General features: G+C 38.7%; 2 protein-coding genes across 3 annotated transcripts; one reads left to right on the top strand and one right to left on the bottom strand.

The window, feature by feature from the left end:
• Positions 1–71: 71 nt before the first annotated feature.
• LOC130428426 (glucose 1,6-bisphosphate synthase-like) lies at positions 72–15,038 on the top strand. Of its 2 annotated transcripts, XM_056756458.1 has the most exons (14): positions 72–1,003; positions 2,488–2,655; positions 3,640–3,746; positions 4,471–4,555; positions 5,335–5,418; positions 5,575–5,768; positions 6,389–6,578; positions 9,398–9,495; positions 9,956–10,136; positions 10,272–10,365; positions 11,016–11,145; positions 11,405–11,594; positions 12,929–13,062; positions 13,261–15,038. In XM_056756458.1, the coding sequence occupies exons 1-14, from the start codon at positions 902–904 to the stop codon at positions 13,361–13,363; spliced, it is 1,860 nt and encodes a 619-aa protein (XP_056612436.1). In that variant the 5' UTR covers positions 72–901; the 3' UTR covers positions 13,364–15,038. The 2 variants fall into 2 exon arrangements, with proteins under 2 accessions (XP_056612436.1, XP_056612437.1); XM_056756459.1 differs by lacking the exon at positions 2,488–2,655.
• Positions 15,039–16,688: 1,650 nt separating this feature from the next.
• Positions 16,689–18,688, bottom strand: LOC130428135 (olfactory receptor 6N1-like). The gene is made up of 3 exons (XM_056756000.1): positions 18,678–18,688; positions 18,374–18,440; positions 16,689–17,636 (listed from the first exon to the last, which is right to left on the bottom strand). Exons 1-3 carry the CDS (start codon positions 18,686–18,688, stop codon positions 16,689–16,691), a joined length of 1,026 nt encoding a protein of 341 aa, XP_056611978.1.
• Positions 18,689–20,609: the final 1,921 nt, after the last annotated feature.

The raw sequence follows: 20,609 nt of genomic DNA, 5'->3' as shown, positions 1-20,609 counted from the left end.
CAAACACACTGACTTAAAATGAGAGAATTTAACGTTTTGTCATGAGCTAAAAACAATATGGTACAGTTAATACTACAGAGTACTACATTATGATTTGGCAGAGGCTTTTATCCAAAGTGACTTACATTGTATTATACATGGGTATGTGCAATCCCCTGGCATCAAATCCACATCCCCGCGATGCTCTTCCACTGAGCTACAGCAAAGTATAATTAATCATGTTATCTTAAAGTATACTTATTTGTAAACGCTAACTTTGTCCCTCCAAACCATTCAAAAACAAGACAAGAACGACATTTCCCAACATGCATCATCTTTAAACTCCACCCCTCCCTGAGTTCCCAGCAGTATTCGCTACATAACAATTCGGATAGTTACAACAGTTTCTAAGTGAAGCTGCTGCGAAATTATTTGATTTATCAGAAATTCTTTTTGCATTATTGTTTTATATCATAACGTGCATTTATAATCGATCACCGCCAACCTAACTAGGCCAAATACACCCCCGTGCTAACTTCACCCAATGCTCTTGGTGAGAAAGTGTGTGGTTACATTTAAACGGAAGCAAAGCCGATATCAGACCAGCAGAACTTTACTGATTCTGCAATCGGCGGAAAATCGAGCCTTTCAAACGAACCAATGGCGAACAGCGATCTGGTTTATTGACGACACGCGCAGCAGTTGCTCTTCGACACGCATGCGACGGTGCGATGGGTTGACGCTGTCGCGCTGATCCACGTTTGTCTGTGACCGAGTTGACTGACACGATCCGTTACGTCACTCAGTTAATCGTTAATTTCCGATCAATCCGCGCGCAACGACGTTCGCTGGCGCCGGTCAGAAGCATCTGGATCATTAAAAAGTTCCAGTGTTAGGACGCTGGTCTGGAGTCACTGCTGTCATGGGGTCTAACGGAGACCTCAACGCAAACTCGGAGTGTCTCAGCAGCACAGGGGATGTGATCCTCGACAAAGCCGTCCGTCAGTGGATTACCTGGGATAAGGTGAGAATGTAACTGGGGCGGTTGAGGTTGCCAGACACTGCGGCTGTCTGCTGATTTACATAAGCTGTCAGTACAATTCCATTGTGTTGTATTGCATTGCTCATTGATGTTTGTCATCACCTGGCTAGTGCTCATCAGTTTTATAATCAGCTTAGAAATATTGCTCATGCTTTTATGGGCGTGAGCATATGGGCAAAGTATAAAAAGAAAACCTCTTAAAAATGCAATATTAAATTGCACTGTTGTGCCATCTCGAGTCATTCAAATTTAGTATATGTCCCTTTCTGTCATCGTGCTTTGAAGCATTTGAAACAATCCAGACATCATATCCATTACAGTGTTAAAAGCCCTCTGAGATGTGTTCGACCATGTCACCTGTACATGTGCGGTTTGATTCGAGTCATGGGACCATGTTCGGTAAAATCTATTGAAGATTTTGCCGCCTACTGTTTACAGCATTGCATACTGAATATCTGGCTGACCTCCCACTGCAAATGTCAAGCCCAGCCTGCACTGCAGGACTGTTTTATATAGTAGTACAGTACAGAACGACTAGCTGTTAAATCATGCAACAAAAATAGATGGAAAGTTGTGCTTTACCTGTGGTGCAGTGCTGAATGTGTGCTTTCTTAGTTAAGTTGAAATTCTTCACATATTTGGGAGGCTCATCTATCTTAAATGCCAGAAATAATTCAAATTATTCATTTTCCATTCTGACTACTGAGGAAAATCGATGATTTAATGCCTAACTCAAACACTTACTCATCACAGATCCAGGCGTGCTAATGCAGATATTGGGAAGAGGGTCTGGCGAGGCCCTCTCTGTCAGGACATGCACAACCTATCGGCTTTTGATATGATCAATAGAATACAATGTCCCAGAATCCTGCATGTCCTTTGAAATCCATCCAAAGAAGGCCTTGTCTGAAATTTCCCCTTATACCCTCCTTTACTATTCTCTGGATTGCTTCACTCATACAGTCCACTTGAAGAAGCAAATACAAATCAGTGAATTCGGACACAGAGTGTGCCAAAAGTACGCCAACATCCACCTAGACAGATGCTCATTTGGTGCCAACCACTCAGTGGATGGGAAGTGGCTATGTGTTTACTGTTGCATTATGGGATTAAATGAGTGCACTAGTTCAGCAATTCCCAAACATTTTCATTCCAGAACCCACCTAGACAGGTATAATCTTGAGACCAAATATTTTTAACTTGAAACATGGGGAGAAAATACACATTCATCCTCTATAAGTAGAAGAGTTTTTATTTTCCCTAAATAGAATTAATGAAATTTATGCTTCAATATCAAACTATCTAATGGTAAAATATCAAAGCTATTGTTATTGCCAGTCATTAACTGGACTAAACTGTGACTTGCCACTGTGTGTCCCGAACCACAGTTTGAAAACCCCATGCACTACTAGATGATGTACACTAATACAGAGCCACCACTACAGAATGTCTTTGATTTTGTTTAGAATCCTCAGACGCGGGAGCAGATTTTGACTCTGGTTCGAGAGGGGAGCGTGGCAGAACTGAGGAGGAGGTTGTGCGCCAGGATGACATTTGGGACAGCCGGCCTCAGAGCCGGCATGGGGGCGGGGTTTGCTCGCATCAATGACCTGACTGTCATCCAGTCTACACAGGTTAGTTCTGAATAATACAGAAGTAAACAAAACAATACCTTAAATATTAACCTCTCTATAATGAAATGGATTTGTGTTCTTTTGTTTCCTCTGGTGGTCTTACAGCTGAACTGTTTGAGTAAAACATAGGTTTTATTTTTTCATCATTTGGTTATCTTATCACAACTTAATAACACTGTTTTGTTCAGTTGTACGTTCCTTTACTCGGAGAGAGATAATATGAACAACTGTGAGCTTCACTTTTATCTGAAATGCAAGTAAAATTAACCAAAAGTTTTTATCGTATTGTTTGGTAAGCATTCTTTCTTTATGTTGGTAAAAATAACCTTTGCTTGTTTCTAGACAAATTGTATCAAATTCTCAGTGAGAATAAACCTTCACACCAACCACAAATAACAATACATCGAGCAAGCTGAGGATATAAATATGCTTGAGTTTCCATTATTCAAATCGGGTCATATTTTCTCACTCTTCCATTTCAGTTATTTAAAGTCCCTGAGAACCAATAGTTGCGATTGTTTTTACTTCGGTATTTTTAAGCATTTCCAAGTGAAATGGAAATTTGAATGTGGAAAAATAGTGGGCGTGGCTTTTGTCCTTCTCTGCGATTTGATTGGATGTATAAAAACAGCCGTTGCATTTTAAATGAAAGTGGCAGCAGTCTTACAGGTAAAGGGGAGGAGTTAATAGTTACTCCCCCGAAGTCGTCTTAACATACGTCATCTAAGATCATGGATAGTCACTGCTGGACGGAAATGCATTTTCAGATTTAAATGAAAGATTATGAGGGCACATAGAAAGAGAATGACCCACATTGATCAACTATTTACAGTAAACGCTGCAATATTTCAAGACAAAATATTTCACTGGGACTTTAACCATTCTGTTTTAAACTAAACATTATAAGCTGTTTTCTCTTCGGTGGTCAGTCCTGTTTTTCTTTTTATGGTTCTTATACTACCTTGTCCCTCATTATCCTTGTAGGGGGTGTACAAATACTTAGTCAAATATTTTCCTGACCTGAATGCAAGAGGTCTGGTGGTCGGATATGACACTCGTGCCCAAGCAAGCAGTGGATGCACTAGTGAACGGTAAGATTTCTGAACATTACCATCATAGCTCCTATTAGAAATGTCAACCAATATGTTTTAACCTGAACATTATCATTGAGACTAATATTATATCTCATAAGAAAATATCTGAATATAATAATAATATCTATTGCTTTGCACATACAAGTTCTGCAATCTCAAGTGTTGCGAGAATATATTGTGTTTTAAATTATACTGTACATGCAGTAGGTCTGATAAAATACTGAAGCAGCTCACACATTTGTGTTGTGTATTTTCTCAGTGCCTTTGCATTGTTTGAAGAACATAATTCAGATCTGCTGTACTGCTGGCAGGATTTAGTACAGTAGTGAAAATCCCAATTTTCTTGTAAAATTCTAGGGTCAACAAAAATAAGAGAAACATTCTGGCTTCCTGCACGGGACAATAGTGCACACGCTGAGGCCGTTCACTGTTTGCATTCTTTATGAACTGAGAACATTTCTAGATTTGGAGGAACAATGGAGTTGAATGGACATTGTAGAAATGTTTCACCACCTAGCTTTTTATAACATGCTGTGTTTTGGTATAACATTGCTGCTGTGACAACGAGCATGTCCAAATATTATTTCTAATGCTTATAAAGAATATAATGTTTTCTAATGTGTTTGTGTTGTTGCAGTGGTATAAGGCTGTAAATGAAGTACTCAGAAATCTAAAATAATAATTCATTCTTCATTGAACTTTCCCTTTGCTTTATCTGCAGACTTGCAAGGTTGTCCGCAGCAGTTATGCTTTGTAAAGATGTCCCCGTCTATCTGTTCTCTAATTATGTGCCTACCCCATTTGTGGTAAGACGGTGTTATTGATGGATATGTTTAACAATGAGACATTATTGAGTTGTAACATCATCTGGTACTTCAAGGAGCAGTTCCTCAAAATTCAGTCATTATTTACACGCTCTCTTGTCATTGCAAACCTTTATGACTTTCTGTCTTCTACAGAACAAAAACATTTTTTTTTTTAAATGTGGGTAACAGAACAGCACATTCCCCTACTCACTTCTATTGTAACCAATGCATGTGAATGGTGGACTGTTAACAACCTTCTTCGAAATTCCTTCTTTTGTGTTCTGCGGAAAAAAGAAATTCATACAGGTTTGAAATGACTAGAGGGTGAGTAAATGATGACAGAATTTTCATTTTAAAGGCAATCTACTCCTTTCAGTACTGAAAGTCTGGCATCCTCCAGCCAATTTCCATAAACTCTGTTTGTTTACATAGCTGCAAAAGAATATGAGAGACTCCACGTGACCACATTTGCATGCAACGCATAAGATGGAAGTTAAAGTAACAATCTCATATATATAAATATCATATAATTACTGTCTTGTTGGATCGATTCAGTGGAATGGCAGTATTACGCAAGAAAATTGTGGTCAAGAACTCAACTTGTATTGTTTTTGTCGTGACAATAGCCAATACGTCTTAGTACCGATGTAATATAGATGATGATATCGCTTGGTGTGTGATAAGTAATTTGTAATTAAACTGTATGGAAATGTATAAAATGTATACAGTAGAGAAAGTTAAATAAAGTGTGAACTGTCCTTTCACATGTTGTTGTCTAGCCATACGCCGTGATGAAGTTTGGCGCTGCTGCTGGAATCATGATCACTGCTTCTCATAACAGAAAAGAAGACAACGGATACAAGGTGAGCTTTACAAAATATAATACAATCCACACTCAGTAAAAAGAATATATAAAGTAAAGGGTTAACTGTCTTTATAACTGTCAACCTGTGAGGTTAGTTTGGAGCAGATTAGATTCTGGAAAGAGAATTTGTCATTTGTCTTTTGTTTTTCTTCAGGTTTACTGGCACAACAGTGCACAGATCTCCTCGCCGCATGACAAGGAGATCTTGCATTGCATTGAAGAGAGTACTGAACCCTGGCCTGAATCTTGGAATGAGGACCTAGTTGAAAGCAGTCCGCTGAGGATAGACCCACTGGAAGACATTTGCCGCTGGTACATGGAAGAGCTAAGCACTGTCTGCTTTCACAGGTGCAGTCTCCCACCTGTACTAAGAGAAAATAGGGGAGACCTAGGGCAATTTTTTTAAATATATTTACGTTACATATAACCAACCAGATTAGTATTAAAGGGATAGTTTACCCAAAAATGAAAATTCTGACATCATTTACTCACCTTCAGATTGTTCCACACTTGAAAAATGTCTCTGTTCTGATAAACACAAAGGACGATATTTGGAAGAATGTCAGTAACCAAATCGATCTCACCCTCTATTGACTACACAGTATTTATTTTCCTACTATGGTAGTAAATGGGGAATGAGATCTGCTTGGTTACTGACATTCTTCTAAATATCTTTCTTTGCATTAAGCAGAACTAAGAAATGTATGTAGTAAATGATGACAGAATTTGTTTTTTTTGCGGCTGGGTTATATGATTCAGAACAGAACTCTGCCATTTGTATATATTTTTTATAATATTTATGTAGATTAGCCAGACTATAAGATATCAGCAGTGGGTCATTTGCCTTAGGTCCGCCAACTGCCTAACAGCTACATTTTTAAGAGTATTAGGCTTTACAAACAGTTTTAATATCTTGGCGGGACTGTTTATGATCAGAAAGTTAATTCTTCAAGTCTTTCTCATTACAGAGAACTTAACACTAGGTCCCCGCTGAAGTTTGTGCATTCATCCTTTCATGGTGTCGGTCACAGTTACGTCCAGAAAGCCTTTCAGCAGTTTGGCTTCCCACCTCCCATTCCTGTTCCAGAACAGAAAGATCCTGATCCAGATTTTTCCACCGTCAGCTGTCCTAACCCAGAGGAAGGAGAATCAGTTTTGGTAAAAGATCCGCTGTTTTTAATTTTAAGGGGCTGTGTCCACCGAGGCGCTTTAGCACGGCTGAAAACAGCAGGAGCTTGGCTGAAAACACCCGCTGCAGGTGCAGCTTTCTGCCCCAAGTTGAGCAATTTTTCAACCCTGGTCACCTGGTCGAACGCCGACACAGAGCGTTGGAAACACTGACGTGTTTCTATTGGAAACGATGGGAAAAAACGCCTCTATGGACACAGCCCCTAAGCACTGCAGACGTTTCAGATGTTTAAGATCTTGGCATCATTTATCATTTTACATTTTTCTAGTGCTTTCAAATAGGGGTGGGCGATCTAGAAAAAAATTCAAATCACGATTTTTTCCAGATAGATCACGATTCACGATTTTATCGCGGTTCTTCTTCAAGTTGGTTTTAAGACTATTTTGCAAATTAAAGGGGCTTCAATACAGCCAAACTAAGTCCCCATATAAAAATATACTCTTTACCATTTATATTATGAAGAATATTTTAATCAAGTTAATATTTAATGCAAGTGCAAGACCATAAATCAGCTATTAGCAAAAAACTTGACATTTTGAATTTTGTTTTTCATCTTGTTGCGGAGGGGGGCACGGTGGCTTAGTGGTTAGCACGTTCGCCTCACACCTCCAGGGTTGGGGGTTCGATTCCCGCCTCCGACTTGTGTGTGTGGAGTTTGCATGTTCTCCCCGTGCCTCGGGGGTTTCCTCCGGGTACTCCGGTTTCCTCCCCTGGTCCAAAGACATGCATGGTAGGTTGATTGGCATCTCTGGAAAAATTGTCCGTAGGGTGTGAGTGCGTGAGTGAATGAGTGAGTGTGTGTGCCCTGCGATGGGTTGGCACTCCATCCAGGGTGTATCCTGCCTTGATGCCCGATGACTCCTGAGATAGGCGCAGGCTCCCCGTGACCCGAGGTAGTTCGGATAAGCGGTAGAAAATGGATGGATGGATGGATCTTGTTGCGGCACTCGGAGTAAAGCTGTGGAATGGGCGTGGAGGATAAATATTTTTGGCTGGGTATTTCGTAACGTGGATCTACGACTTTGAGCAGTTTTTTAAAGCCCTCATTTACCACAGTCTTTATGGGAATCATGTCTTTGGCCAGGTAAAATGCGACCGCGTCAGTGACATCTTTCCAGCGCTTGTTCATTCTGTCATACGGATACGGAGTTCCTTTCTCAAATGGTTATTTCGCTAAAGTCGTTGTTTAAGCCTTTTAGTTTCCGTATGCTTGGTTGTACCTGATTTACTCGCGTGGGATCCCTTTATAATTTGACTGTCGGCATACTCTTTCAGTCCCTTTTATTTTGAGGTGGTTAAAAAGGTTTGTTGTGTTGCCTTACGACGCTCGAATCTTATCATTGCCACATTTGCAAATAACTGTTGTTTGGGCCGTGTCAGTTGGGGAAAACACAAACCATTTCAATATTACTGATGTAGAATTTTATTTAGGGACCAAGTCCTCCGTGTTTCCCTCCATCTTCACTGACCGCGTCACTTAATCTTACTGAATTCACAAGCAACGTATACGAGCTTGTTAACATGGAGCAATCTATCGCAAGTATGTTGACGAATTCTATAGAACAGCACTATATAGGACGATTTAACGATTTTCCCGAAAAAGTGGATCGTGCAGTCATTTTAATCGTTCACGATCTAATATCGTCATATCGCACACCCCTACTTTCAAATAGATTGATCGTGATTAAGCTATTCCAAAACAAATGTCTGTGACTTTACAATATACAGAATGTGTATGGCGTGTATATTTATTTGGTCATAGAAATGCACATACATGCATGTGTATGTATAACAAATATATAGAAAATATATTTAAATAAAAATTTTATTATGTGTATATATATATATACTGTATGAGCAGTTTGGTTATAAAATGTGATAAACTTTCGTTTTTTTTATTTTGCGTTCCAATTAATATCAATCAAACTGCAGTTGGTTTGTTTTGATTTGAGCCATAATAACAAAAAAATACAGCTAACTAACAAGACATGATAAGAACGTGAAAACATAATAAAAAAAATTACAGAATTAAAACAGAATTAACTCATTTTGGAACTCTTCATATATTACTCATATTTCTTACATATAAAACAGGTCTTTTTGTGTATTTATATATACATATGTATTTACATATAATATACAGGCCACACACATACACTCACCTAAAGGATTATTAGGAACACCTGTTCAATTTCTCATTAATGCAATTGTGGTGGTGGTGTAATGGTGTGGGGGATGTTTTCTTGGCACACTTTAGGCCACTTAGTGCCAATTGGGCATCGTTTTAATGCCACGGCCTACCTGAGCATTGTTTCTGACCATGTCCATCCCTTTATGACCACCATGTTCCCATCCTCTGATGGCTACTTCCAGCAGGATAATGCATCATGTCACAAAGCTCGAATCATATCAAAATGGTTTCTTGAACATGACAATGAGTTCACTACTAAAATGGCCCCCACAGTCACCAGATCTCAACCCAATAGAGCATCTTTGGGATGTGGTGGAACGGGAGCTTCTTGCATCCCACAAATCTCCATCAACTGTAAGATGCTATCCTATCAATATGGGCCAACATTTCTAAAGAATGCTTTCAGCACCTTGTTGAATCAATGCCACGTAGAATTAAGGCAGTTCTGAAGGTGAAAGGGGGTCAAACACAGTAGTAGTATGGTGTTCCTAATAATCCTTTAGGTGAGTGTATATAAACGCAAACATTTATTTTGAAATCAATTAATCATGATTGTTTGATTTGACAGCACTAATTTTGTGATTCGTTTGTTTGTAGGAGCTGTCATTACGTTTGGCTGAAAGAGAGGGGGCCTCCATTGTTGTGGCCACAGATCCTGATGCTGATCGCTTGGCTGTTGCAGAGCAGAATGACAAGTATGTTATCACGTTGTCTTTTACTAGGGCTGCACAATTATGACAAAAATCATAACTGTCGACTATTCACCTTGATATTTTTGAAGATTCTAAATGTTTTATAACTTTCTGTGACGCAGCTGTATGCCATATTCTTTCTTCAAACATTCAAAACTAGATAATATAATGTAAATAACAAATAATTATGGAAATAATTATAACAAACAATTGTCTGATTCACCACTTTATGCGGTGCCCAAACACACTGTCGAAACGCACAGAAATTAGAACAGATGGACAACTGTAATTGAGGCTTTTGGTGATTATGTAATGGTTTCACCTGTAATTGTAATCCCAATTAGTTTTTCGATTAATTGTGGAGCGCTATCATTAACACACATCCATGTGAAGCAGTATTTAAAAAAAAAAGGGTGCTTCATTGGTGTGCTCATTGCTCTGTGTCTAATATTTTTCTGCGCAGTAACGGTTGGAAAGTGTTCACGGGAAATGAATTAGCTGGATTGCTGGGCTGGTGGATGTTATTTAACTGGAAGGAAGCCCACCCAGTCCCATCGGACACAGAGAGAGTATACATGTTGGCCACAACTGTTTCTTCCAAGATATTGAAGGCCTTTGCACGCATAGAAGGCTTTCATTTTGAGGTTTGTGAAAAGTGAACCAAAAACATTCAGAATGATTTTTAAATTTTTAAAGCGAAACCTAGGAGAAACATCAATCTGATCAGATGGTTTGGTGACTGAATATCAATATTTTTGCTTCTTTTTTCTCACCCTTAGGAAACGTTGCCTGGCTTCAAGTGGATTGGAAACAGAATCTATGAGTTATCAAAAATGGGAAAGGAGGTCATTTTTTCATTTGAAGAATCCATAGGTGTGTTTTTTTTATACTATATATTGTTAACTTGTCATCCAGTCATTGACTAGGTTACCCAGCATGCATTTAGAGCGTGTCTTTTTAGCAAAGTAAAATACTATCTTATTCCAATCCCTATCTTTAAAATGAATTTCAGTAGATTTGTGTTATTTTTCCACATCCCCCAATAGACACATTGTTTATGCGATAGGGATGTAACATGTTATCACAATAGCAAAATTGTCTCTGTATCATCGTGGTCACATGACTGAATGAAACAATAGTTCTTCTGGGCCTAACATAGAGAATGTTAGAAAAAAAAAAGTTAACTTTGGCAAGGTCCATCTGGTGCCATTATTTAATACGAATTTATTTAATTTAATTTGAGGTCATTTTGACCCATCTCATAATACTATAACTCATACCTCTAAGCAAAAGTTATGATTAAAGGATCAAGTAAAAAGGATGCAAATGGAAAGTCATTTCCATTTGACATTTTAAACAAAAAAAAAAATCATACCACGGACGCCATACCGAGATATTACTTTACAGAGAGATTTTGATATTCATACATCTCTATTATGCAACAGTCTGGTTATGTTTATTTTGTAAAGTTCCTGTCAGAATCATCCAGTGAAGTTTTGCTTGATCTTTTATTTTGGTGCCAGGATTTCTATGTGGTCACATGGTTCTTGATAAGGATGGAGTCAGCACAGCTGTGATTGTGGCTGAGATGGCTGCTTATCTACATACCAAAAATCTTTCCCTGAGCCAACAGCTGCTCAACATCTATGAAATGTGAGTATCTGCTCATTTGATGTTAATGTTACGTTTTGCTTCAATTGCATAAGATGGATACATCATTTTATAATCTGTAAATTTCCTTAGTGTACACTTAAACACTTTAAATAATACAGATTGATAAACTTCAGCATGGTTCCCATGGCATAATGAGAATGGATCACTTAGCTTTGTACACATATTTCTTAACATAGTTAACGAATAATAAATCAAAACTGTTTTTATTTAGCTATTTTCCCCACTTTTTGTCTATCAGATATGGCTATCACATTTCCAGAACCTCCTATGTCATGTGCAGTGACCCACCCACTATTAAAAAAATCTTTAGCCGTCTGCGCAACTTCGAAGGTCAGGGTGTATATCCTGGATTTTGCGGTGGTTACAGCATCACACACATTAGAGATGTGACTACTGGTTATGACAGCAGCCGGCCTGACAAAAAATGTGTAGGTCCATTTAATTCTTCTGTATTTTGGGTAGTTGATAGATTTTTCCTATGGTGTGACGGCAAAAAATTTGCAATGAAGGTAAATCTCTCCTATGCTATTGTATATGGTAAATATAAATATTAACGTGGCCATTCCCCTGATGTCAATTTTCAAATTTTAGTTATTGTGTAATGTTGCTGTTAGAGCATAAACAAAATCTCCAAAATGATAAAGCTCAAAGTTCAGTGCCAAGCGAGATATTGTCTTTAACAGAGTTTGCTTTTCAAGGACTACAGAGAACGGCTGGTATCGGACTACAGTCTTCTGCTTCCCGGGTACATGATTTCACTATTCAGAGTGCTTTTAATAACTCTAGCAAAAAGAATACACCAAAAAATAGGCTAGCCCTTCCTAGGAAAAGCTGCTGGAGTAGTGTTTGGTTATCAGAGATTGTAAACATTGGACTGAGCTACACGCTAAACTACTTCACAGTCCTACAGCTGGTCTTAAGAATTCAGCTACACACATTCTAAGATAACCAACGGTCAAATAACAGCTTCCATGACTTAAACACTGTGAAAGCTGTTCTGTGTAATTCACTGATATTGTGTGTGTGTGTGTGCGCATACCTCTAAAACGCTTCTATTAAACGTCCTTTGAAGTCCTGCTTGCAAATGTCTCCTGGTCAATCTGCTATTATCCAACTTGGGTCCAATATAAAAAGGCAAAACTAACGCTTCTGTTATTAGTGTTAAATAATTTAACCGGTCTGACGCCATTCGATGCGGAGTCATTTCCCTCACCATAGTATGTAAAGAATTGCGATCTCTAACAAACACTGACGTTGGCACATGCACTAGCAGACCTCCCTTACACTTCGATCGATTCGCATGTTTTTTTGCAATCACAAAGTTTATGAATACACGTGCACTGAGAGGGGACTGGCCAATCACAACAGCCAGAGAAGTGTAAGCTCGCTGATTTGGTGTGGTTGGGAGATCTTCCAACACACGCGGTGAACCAATCACGACAGACCTGGTCATCTTAACCAATCAGAGCGTTTCGGAAGGAGGAATTTTATATATACCCGAAGAAATCCAGTCCTTTTGTTAAAAGAGGGACAGCGGTGAACAACCATCCATTGTTAAACACCCAAAAAACATAATCGAAGCCTCAAAAACAGCAAAAGTGTGACTCCTTTATTAATATAAAACAATCTAATATTAACCGTTTGTTTTCTACATTTGCTGTCACACCATAGGACACATGTTGGATTTATTCGTCAACAACTATTTGTTTGTATTCCAAGTTTGACTCAAATAAATGTTTATTACGTAATTGTTTATATTTAGGTCCTTCCATTGTCAAAAAACAGCCAAATGGTCACGTTCACATTTCAGAATGGCATTGTCGCTACTCTTAGGACCAGCGGGACTGAGCCAAAGATCAAGTATTATACAGAATTCTGTGCATCACCAGGAGAACGGTTTGTGTCTTGTTTTAAAGTAATAAAAAAGCATAATGATGATAATTGTAGTTCTGGTTATTGGACAGCTGATAACATATTTGCTTGAGGTTAAACTAGAAACTTTTCTCCTTTTTTTACATGCTTTTGTGTTGTTAAAAGCAGAAACTGATTATGGTACATTTGATTTGCTTGCTTTATTCTTTTTTATTTTTGCAGAGATATCTCCAGCCTGGAAGAGGAATTAACAAATGTGACCACAGCTCTAGTCGAAGAGTTTCTGGAGCCTGATAAAAACAACCTGATCCGCAGATCAGTATAGCTTTATTTAAGTTAGAGTGGAGTCTTGTTTAAAACCAGTCCCAAAAGTCTCTAAGTGAATGTTAATTTATCACTGTGAAATCATTTGAAGAATTATCACTTGGGGTCACAAACAAAGAACTCCTCTTACAAAAATATGATTGCTTGGTTTTTGTTTTCATTTTAGTTTTCATTTGAACAACTGAATGTGTTTCAGTCAGAGAATAAACTTTTATTTTTCCTTTGCTTTCACATTATTACTGTTGTAGTAAGTTCACATTAGACAAACTACCTTGACAATGTATCATGATTTTACCATATTCTGATTTCTAGTTTTCTCATTTGATAGGCTGTCTCAGTCTAACTAGTCCACAATGACTTTCTTCATAGAGCTGCTGCTACCTTTTCAAGCTTTATGAGTCATGAATTTTTGCATACCCATGAGCTTGTGTATATATGTACATGCGTATGTGTTTTTTTTGCTGGCACACTTTATGCAATGGTTGTAAGCATTGATAATCAGGAGGCGAGCAGGACAGCATCTTGATGCTTTGCTGTAATCTGCTGGCATTGCCATGCTGGAAGCGCACAAAGTTTAGCATGGAAGCTGCTGCTGTCAAATATCTTAAAGAACTGAGCCGACATCTTGTTTATGAAACCTGTTTTGTTTCGGCTGTGCCCATTTTAGTTTGTTTATCAGATGTGGGTTGCATACGCAATGCACCAGAGGCCCGACATTGACCTACCCTGTTTAGGATTCTTGACAAGCAGTAGCTCCTGTCATCTTGATTAAAGCAATAGTTCACCCAATAATGAAAATTCTGTCATTTACTCCCCATCTTGTCATTTCAAACCTTTATGACTCTCTTCTGCGGAACACAAAAGAATATATTTGAAGAAAGTTGGTAACCGAACAGCACAGGCTCCCATTCACTTCTATTGTATGGACAATAAACCAATGCAAGAGAATGAGTACCGGTTAACATCATTCTTATAATAAATTTGTCTGTGCTTTGCAGAAGAAAGAAATTCAAACAGGTTTGAAATGATAAGAGGGTGAGTAAATGATGACAGAATTTCCCTTTTTGGGTGAACTATTGCTGTCAACAGAATGTCGGAGAGAATGTGACCTCATTGTACGGAACTCACAGATTAAAGGCCAGGAAAAAACGTGCAGTCTTTACCCATTTGGTTAGTCCAATAGTTAGCAGAAGGTATGACAAGGATATAGTCTCACCTTTGTATATATATTATAATGTATAACCTTTGACAATGTAATAAATAATCTGCGCAATATATAAATTTTGTTGCTGTTTGACTTTAAATGTATTTCTGCCATCGTTTTGTTTTTACAGCTGTATGTTGACTTAAATTCATTAAATGGGGCTATTCTTAAATTAATTATGTACCATTGAATAGCAAGACTGCAGCTGTACTGTTATTTTGAGTGGACGAGACAAATAGAATCTGTTTTGATTGGTTGAAACATTAAAAATCTTTCAGGCTTTACATAAGTGTAAAAAATTATTTTGAAGGTTCATGATGTACGTGTATGATATTCAAATATTGTGTACTTGTACTGTAAAAAAGTTTTTTTTGAACCAGTGATACCTTTGGTTTTATAGATGTGATATTCCTAGTATATGATGTTTATTGTATGTCCATATGAGTTGCAAATAAAATGCTGCATTTATCCTTTAAAAACTTGTCAAGATGCTTATTTGACAATGTGTGAACTCCATATTTATCAATAATCCATTAAATGTGAATTATGTTGAACAAGTTGGTGCTTGTCTCTACATTCATGAAATGACGGACAACTATTTTATTCTTTTTGTTGAGTGTTTCCCATGTCAGAAATTTCCCTTGCCAGTATTTAGCTTTTTTGATAGCAGTTTCTCCACTGCAAATCATAGAATAAGTGAGCGTATTTATACCCTGAATCCATTGCGAGTTACATTATTGTACTGTTTACAGTATTTTACTGTATATATATTACAAAAATCTGTTACAGTGGTGCGTTCCCTGCCTGGTGTTATTGGGGATGTCTTCCGAACATTTTGGTGAAAAACAATTGACACTGGGGCAAACAGACACGCCAGGAAACAATCAAGATGGATACGATCATTTTAAATTTATTTCCAAATGTAAAAATGTAAAAAAATACTATAAACTAGAAAAAAGCAAGGGAACGAAAAGTTATAACAAAAATACCAAGGCGGCTGTCAGTTTTAATCTAAAATCCCAAAGGGATTCAACATAAATAGAAGGAGCAAAAAGCTTCCCTAATCCTTTTCCCAATTTACAAAAGGTTTGAGTGACAAGAACCACATTCTTTTCGCATTAATTTGATGTAGATAAAATGCATTTCAGAATTTTCATGTGATACTTCTAATGCAGTTTTACACACAAAGACACAGATAAAGATATAAGGCAGTCATTAATAAATCCAACAATCCAACAAGGAATCCAAACAAAGAGAGTCTAACACAATTATGGACAACACTGGACCCTAAGACACAAGCAAGACAGAAATTAAAATTGTATTTCAGTTCGGTTAACCTGTGGGTGCAGCCCTTTATACATCACCAAAAAGAAAAATGACAGCCTTCTTCGGTTAAAATAATTATTAACAACTGGTCATTTTGAATGTGTTTCTAATAACAGTTTTTTTGTTGCTAAAAGGCAACCATAACATATGTACTGCAGGCAAGTATGTCATACAGCCACTCACATTTAACATTTGTAAAAGGACACTATAGCGTGAACAATGGATGTGTATCCTGAGGAAGGCTGTATTAAGCAACACAATGTGTGGGCGTTTATTGATTTTGTTTGTTTTATGCTTTTGAATTTTTTTTCACCCCCCCTGTGAGTGTATTTAAATATTTTGTTGTTACATTTGACATTTACCATTGATATTATCACTCTTATATAGTCAGTGAGCACCAGTGGTTACTGTACTTATATGCTTCCCCCTATAGCACACTTCTGGTTTTAAACATATGTGCATAGTTTCTAAAAACAATTAGTTGTGAAAAACTATATCTGACATAGCTGTTTGTTATTCAGAATATGGTATTTTAACACACTGCAGTTACCATGGTTTCTTAAACAGTATAAGCCAGCAAGGGGGTGTGGTATTAAAATTGTCCCATTATTTTAAGTTTTGGGCACTTACTAACCTAACAGCACCCCTTATCTGTGACAAAATGATTATATCACAATCTCATGTGCATAATGTGCATAATTATAATAACGATAATAAAATATTTAAAGCCTTTTGAGAAAAATCTTGCTTTAAAATAATACTAATAATAATAGGAAGGCGTGGGGTCTTAAACCATTTACTCAGATATTCCAACTTGTTTCTTGAAAAATAGATGCATAACTTGTTTGCGTATTGTTGTCAGATTTAGTCCGTAAATGAGGGGATTTAAAATGGGGGGTATGACAAGGAATTCCAGTGCCATGAAATTACGTGCGCCTTGCGGCACACTTTTTGATCCATAACGGCTGAAAAATACATCAAACAGCAAAGCAATAGACAAAATGATCAATGAGAGCAGATGTGGTACACACGTCTGTACAAATTTGTGTCTGACTTCTATAGACTTCCTGCACTTTCTAATCAACTGAATATATGAGCAAACTATCAACACTGCATGACCAAAGTATACAAAAATAACAATTAACCCAAACATATTATTTACAGTGTTAGAAAAACAAGAAAGTTTTGCAACGGCCCAAATTTCACAATATAACTTTTCAATACTCGAGCCACATAAGGTAAGTCTGGATAATAATGCAATAAGAACAGACATACAACAAAATGGAGGCAGCCAGCAAAACAAGATACACTGAATAATCCTTTGCTTTGTCATTTTTGCATGATACTCCAGCGGTCTACATATTGCCACGTACCTGTCATATGCCATCACTGTTAATGTTGATAAGTCACACAAAGCAGATGAATAAATGACAAATATCTGAATCAGACATCCAGCATATGAAATGACATGGTATTCAGATAATAAATCATACATGAATTTAGGGTAGAATCCAGCAGTGCCAAAAAGGGCATTCATACACAAATTACACAGAAATATGTACATTGGCTCATGAAGCTTCTGATGTGAAATAATAGTGAAAATTACAACTACATTACACAAAACCATTAGAGGATAATACAGCGCAGTCAGAGACAAAAACACATATCTGTTTAACATTGTGTCATTCAGTCCAGACAATTGAAACTTTAAAACACTGGACATGTTCGCCTGCGTTGATTCTATCTGTAATAATATGCAATTAAAATACAGTTGTTATCATGAATGTATTGGACAACTGGTGGTGGGTGAGGAGACACCCCCCTCATATGATTGTTAAGCGCTTTGGATGTACAGCAATACACAATAAAGCGCTATATACAGTATAAATGCCTCATTCATTCATTTAACTCGCTGATTAAGTCTTAACTGTCATGTCTTTGGTCACTTCTTTTTCAGTTTGTTGATATAAATAAAACCACTTATTGTATACTGCTGTTTAGTTTTGCTATTGCTATTTAATAATCATTTTGTTTCAGTAAATTTGTGATATCATAGCATTCAATGATATGTCTGAGATAATACAAAATCTTACCATGGTCTGTGTTTGCAGGTTTCTCATAATGACTTGAGGGTAACATTTGGTTTGTTATATATGGACAATGGTCTGGCTAATTCCCATGATCCCAAGCATTGACAAATAGCTTTAACCAGTTCTCTAAAAGTGACTTTTCTTCTGGTTCATGCTTATCCAGACCATGTTTTGCATTGTTGGTCCATGTATGGTGGAAGATCAAAATTCAAACAAAAATTGAATACCACACAACTATGAATCCTCTAAAAATGTAAATGCTGAAAGCTTAAAAGATGGAAGCGGAACATGGTAGCACTTGGTTCTGATAGACTTTAACAAGTTAGTCTCAGCATTAGATGTCACGCCCACGGACCGTCGGTTAAACGTCTGATGCAAATGGGCACTTCACTGGAAACACTTTAGCAGGTTCAAAGTCGTCTTCTGATTGGTTGAATTTCCCATCTTTAATGGTCCACCTAGAAACAACATGAAGCGAACTTATCTAAGAACTATGGTTACCATAAGAATGCATCACAATCGACTAAACGCTTAATTCTTAAAGGTATGCGAGGTTCACGGCATAAATTAATGATCATTTTGTTGCTGTTAACTTTTGACACGTTGAATGTATATATGTGAATGTGTTATTGCGTGGAGATTTCCATGCCTCGAAACATAAACGGCACTAAACGGAATGTAATTGGTTGCTTTACCTGTCAGTCATATGGCCTCTTGGGCAGGCCTTGGCCAATGAAAGTAGCGATAAGCTATGCGAGACTGGTAAGAAGTCGCTCACAGGGACAAGGAGGTATGGCAATGGGATGCAGCTTTAAAAGAAGTCACACCCCGAGCATAATAAGCCTGAACAAAAAAAGTTATATTAAGATGCGTCACTGCCATTGAAATGAATGGGGAGGAACGCAACACTCAATATGGCCGCCCTAGCGAAGCTTTGCGCCTGCGTATAGTATTTAAATCAACATGGTAAATAATGTTTTTAAGCACAATTTGATCATAGGAAACAAACGTTATGGTACAGGTCACGTCATCTTAAATATTGGTCTCTTTCTGTCGGTCTTTCGACGTTGTGTCGAGAACGACAGATGGTGTTCGCCCTTGAAAGCCAATCAACTCTGACTACTATAGAGAAGGCCGCAGCATTCATTTACCTTTTGTTCTTCAGAGCCTTCTCTCATGACTACAAACAAAACAAATTCAATGAATTCTTCTTCTACATTGCCGGATCTACGACGTAGAGCAGCGGATCGTCCCTACCTTCAGCGACCTTCCCCTGGGCGTCTCAGCGGTTCCGGAGGTGTTAGAGATTTTTTCTACTCTCTTTCCAGTTTTCAGGACTGAGCATTCTCCAGCATGGCATGTCCCACTGTTCTCTTGGGTGCGGCACCCTCATCGAGCAGGGGGATGGACACGATCGCTGCATTAGGTGTCTGGGCGTCCAGCACGCTGAAGCAGCGTTCGTTGACACATCTTGCCTGCACTGCGACATTATCATTCAGAAGTTGCGGTCACGGGTGGCTGTCTTCCTACGGGAACCAGCCACCATTTCGTCTGCTACCCGGGCCGTGACATCGGTGGCTACGGCCCCGAAGTCCGCCTGTATTACCAGCGTTAGTGATGTGGGGATCTCTGCGAACGTAAACCCGCCAGCCAAGTGCTCACGGCCGATCGCACCCCGATTTGCTCTTCTGAACGTTCCCCAACCGGCGGTGGCATACCGTCCGGATCCTCAGGCACGCACTCGGAAACGATGTCTGACAAAGATGAGATGTCGCTCGCAGCATCGGGGGGAGACTGGCAACCGACTCTGACGAATCGTGATGTCAACCGTGCTAACCCGGGGATACGTGGTTCCTGAGGTCGGAGCGTGGTGCAAACCGTGCCCACCCCATGTGCCATTTTTTTCCCGGAGGTGCATGAGGAGCTGTGTAAAACTTGAAGCACTCCTCTCACGGCCCGCTCCAGCTAAACCAGCTCCGGCTCCCTTACTTCCCTCGATGGTGGGGCAGTCAAAGGCTACGTCGAGATCCCCCGGTTGGAATGTGCGGCTGCGGTGCACCTGTGCCGCAGACGACTACCAACTGGGGGAATAGGCCACGCCTACCGTCAAAAGCAAGTAGGACATCGGCATCACTGGTGCTGAAAGCTTTTTCTGCTGCAGGCCAAGCTGCCTCCTCTCTCTACGCCATGGCCATTCTGCAGGTCCGCCAGGCCAGGGCGTTGAGAGAGTTCCACGAGGGTAAGGCCGACAGTGTCCACAGTAGTGGTCCATGATAGACACCCCCGGCTGTACCTTGCGCAGAAGAGTGACACCTAGAAAGTCCGCTTTCTTGATGCACCCATCTCGCAGGGTAGGTTTTTGGTAACAATTAGGAGGTCTTAAAGTGACAAGAAAATAAAGTGGACATGTAAAATGGAATTTCCACACCAGGGTTATTATAGTGCTAAACGTTTCCCTGCACTGATTAAATGGTGATTAAATGTACACTAACACTAGTCTGTTGCTAGCTAGCTTATTTTACTATGGACATTAAGCCAACAGGTTAATACCACTCACAGACTATAGGCCAGTGGTTCTTAACTCTGGCCCGCGAGATCCATTTTCCTGCAGAGTTTATACCCAACTG

The sequence above is a fragment of the Triplophysa dalaica genome, chromosome 9 (genome assembly GCF_015846415.1).
Source record: "Triplophysa dalaica isolate WHDGS20190420 chromosome 9, ASM1584641v1, whole genome shotgun sequence".
NCBI classification, from domain to species: domain Eukaryota; kingdom Metazoa; phylum Chordata; class Actinopteri; order Cypriniformes; family Nemacheilidae; genus Triplophysa; species Triplophysa dalaica.
The sequence above is the reverse complement of the archived record's forward strand: the minus strand, read 5'-3'. Positions and strand labels throughout refer to the sequence as shown.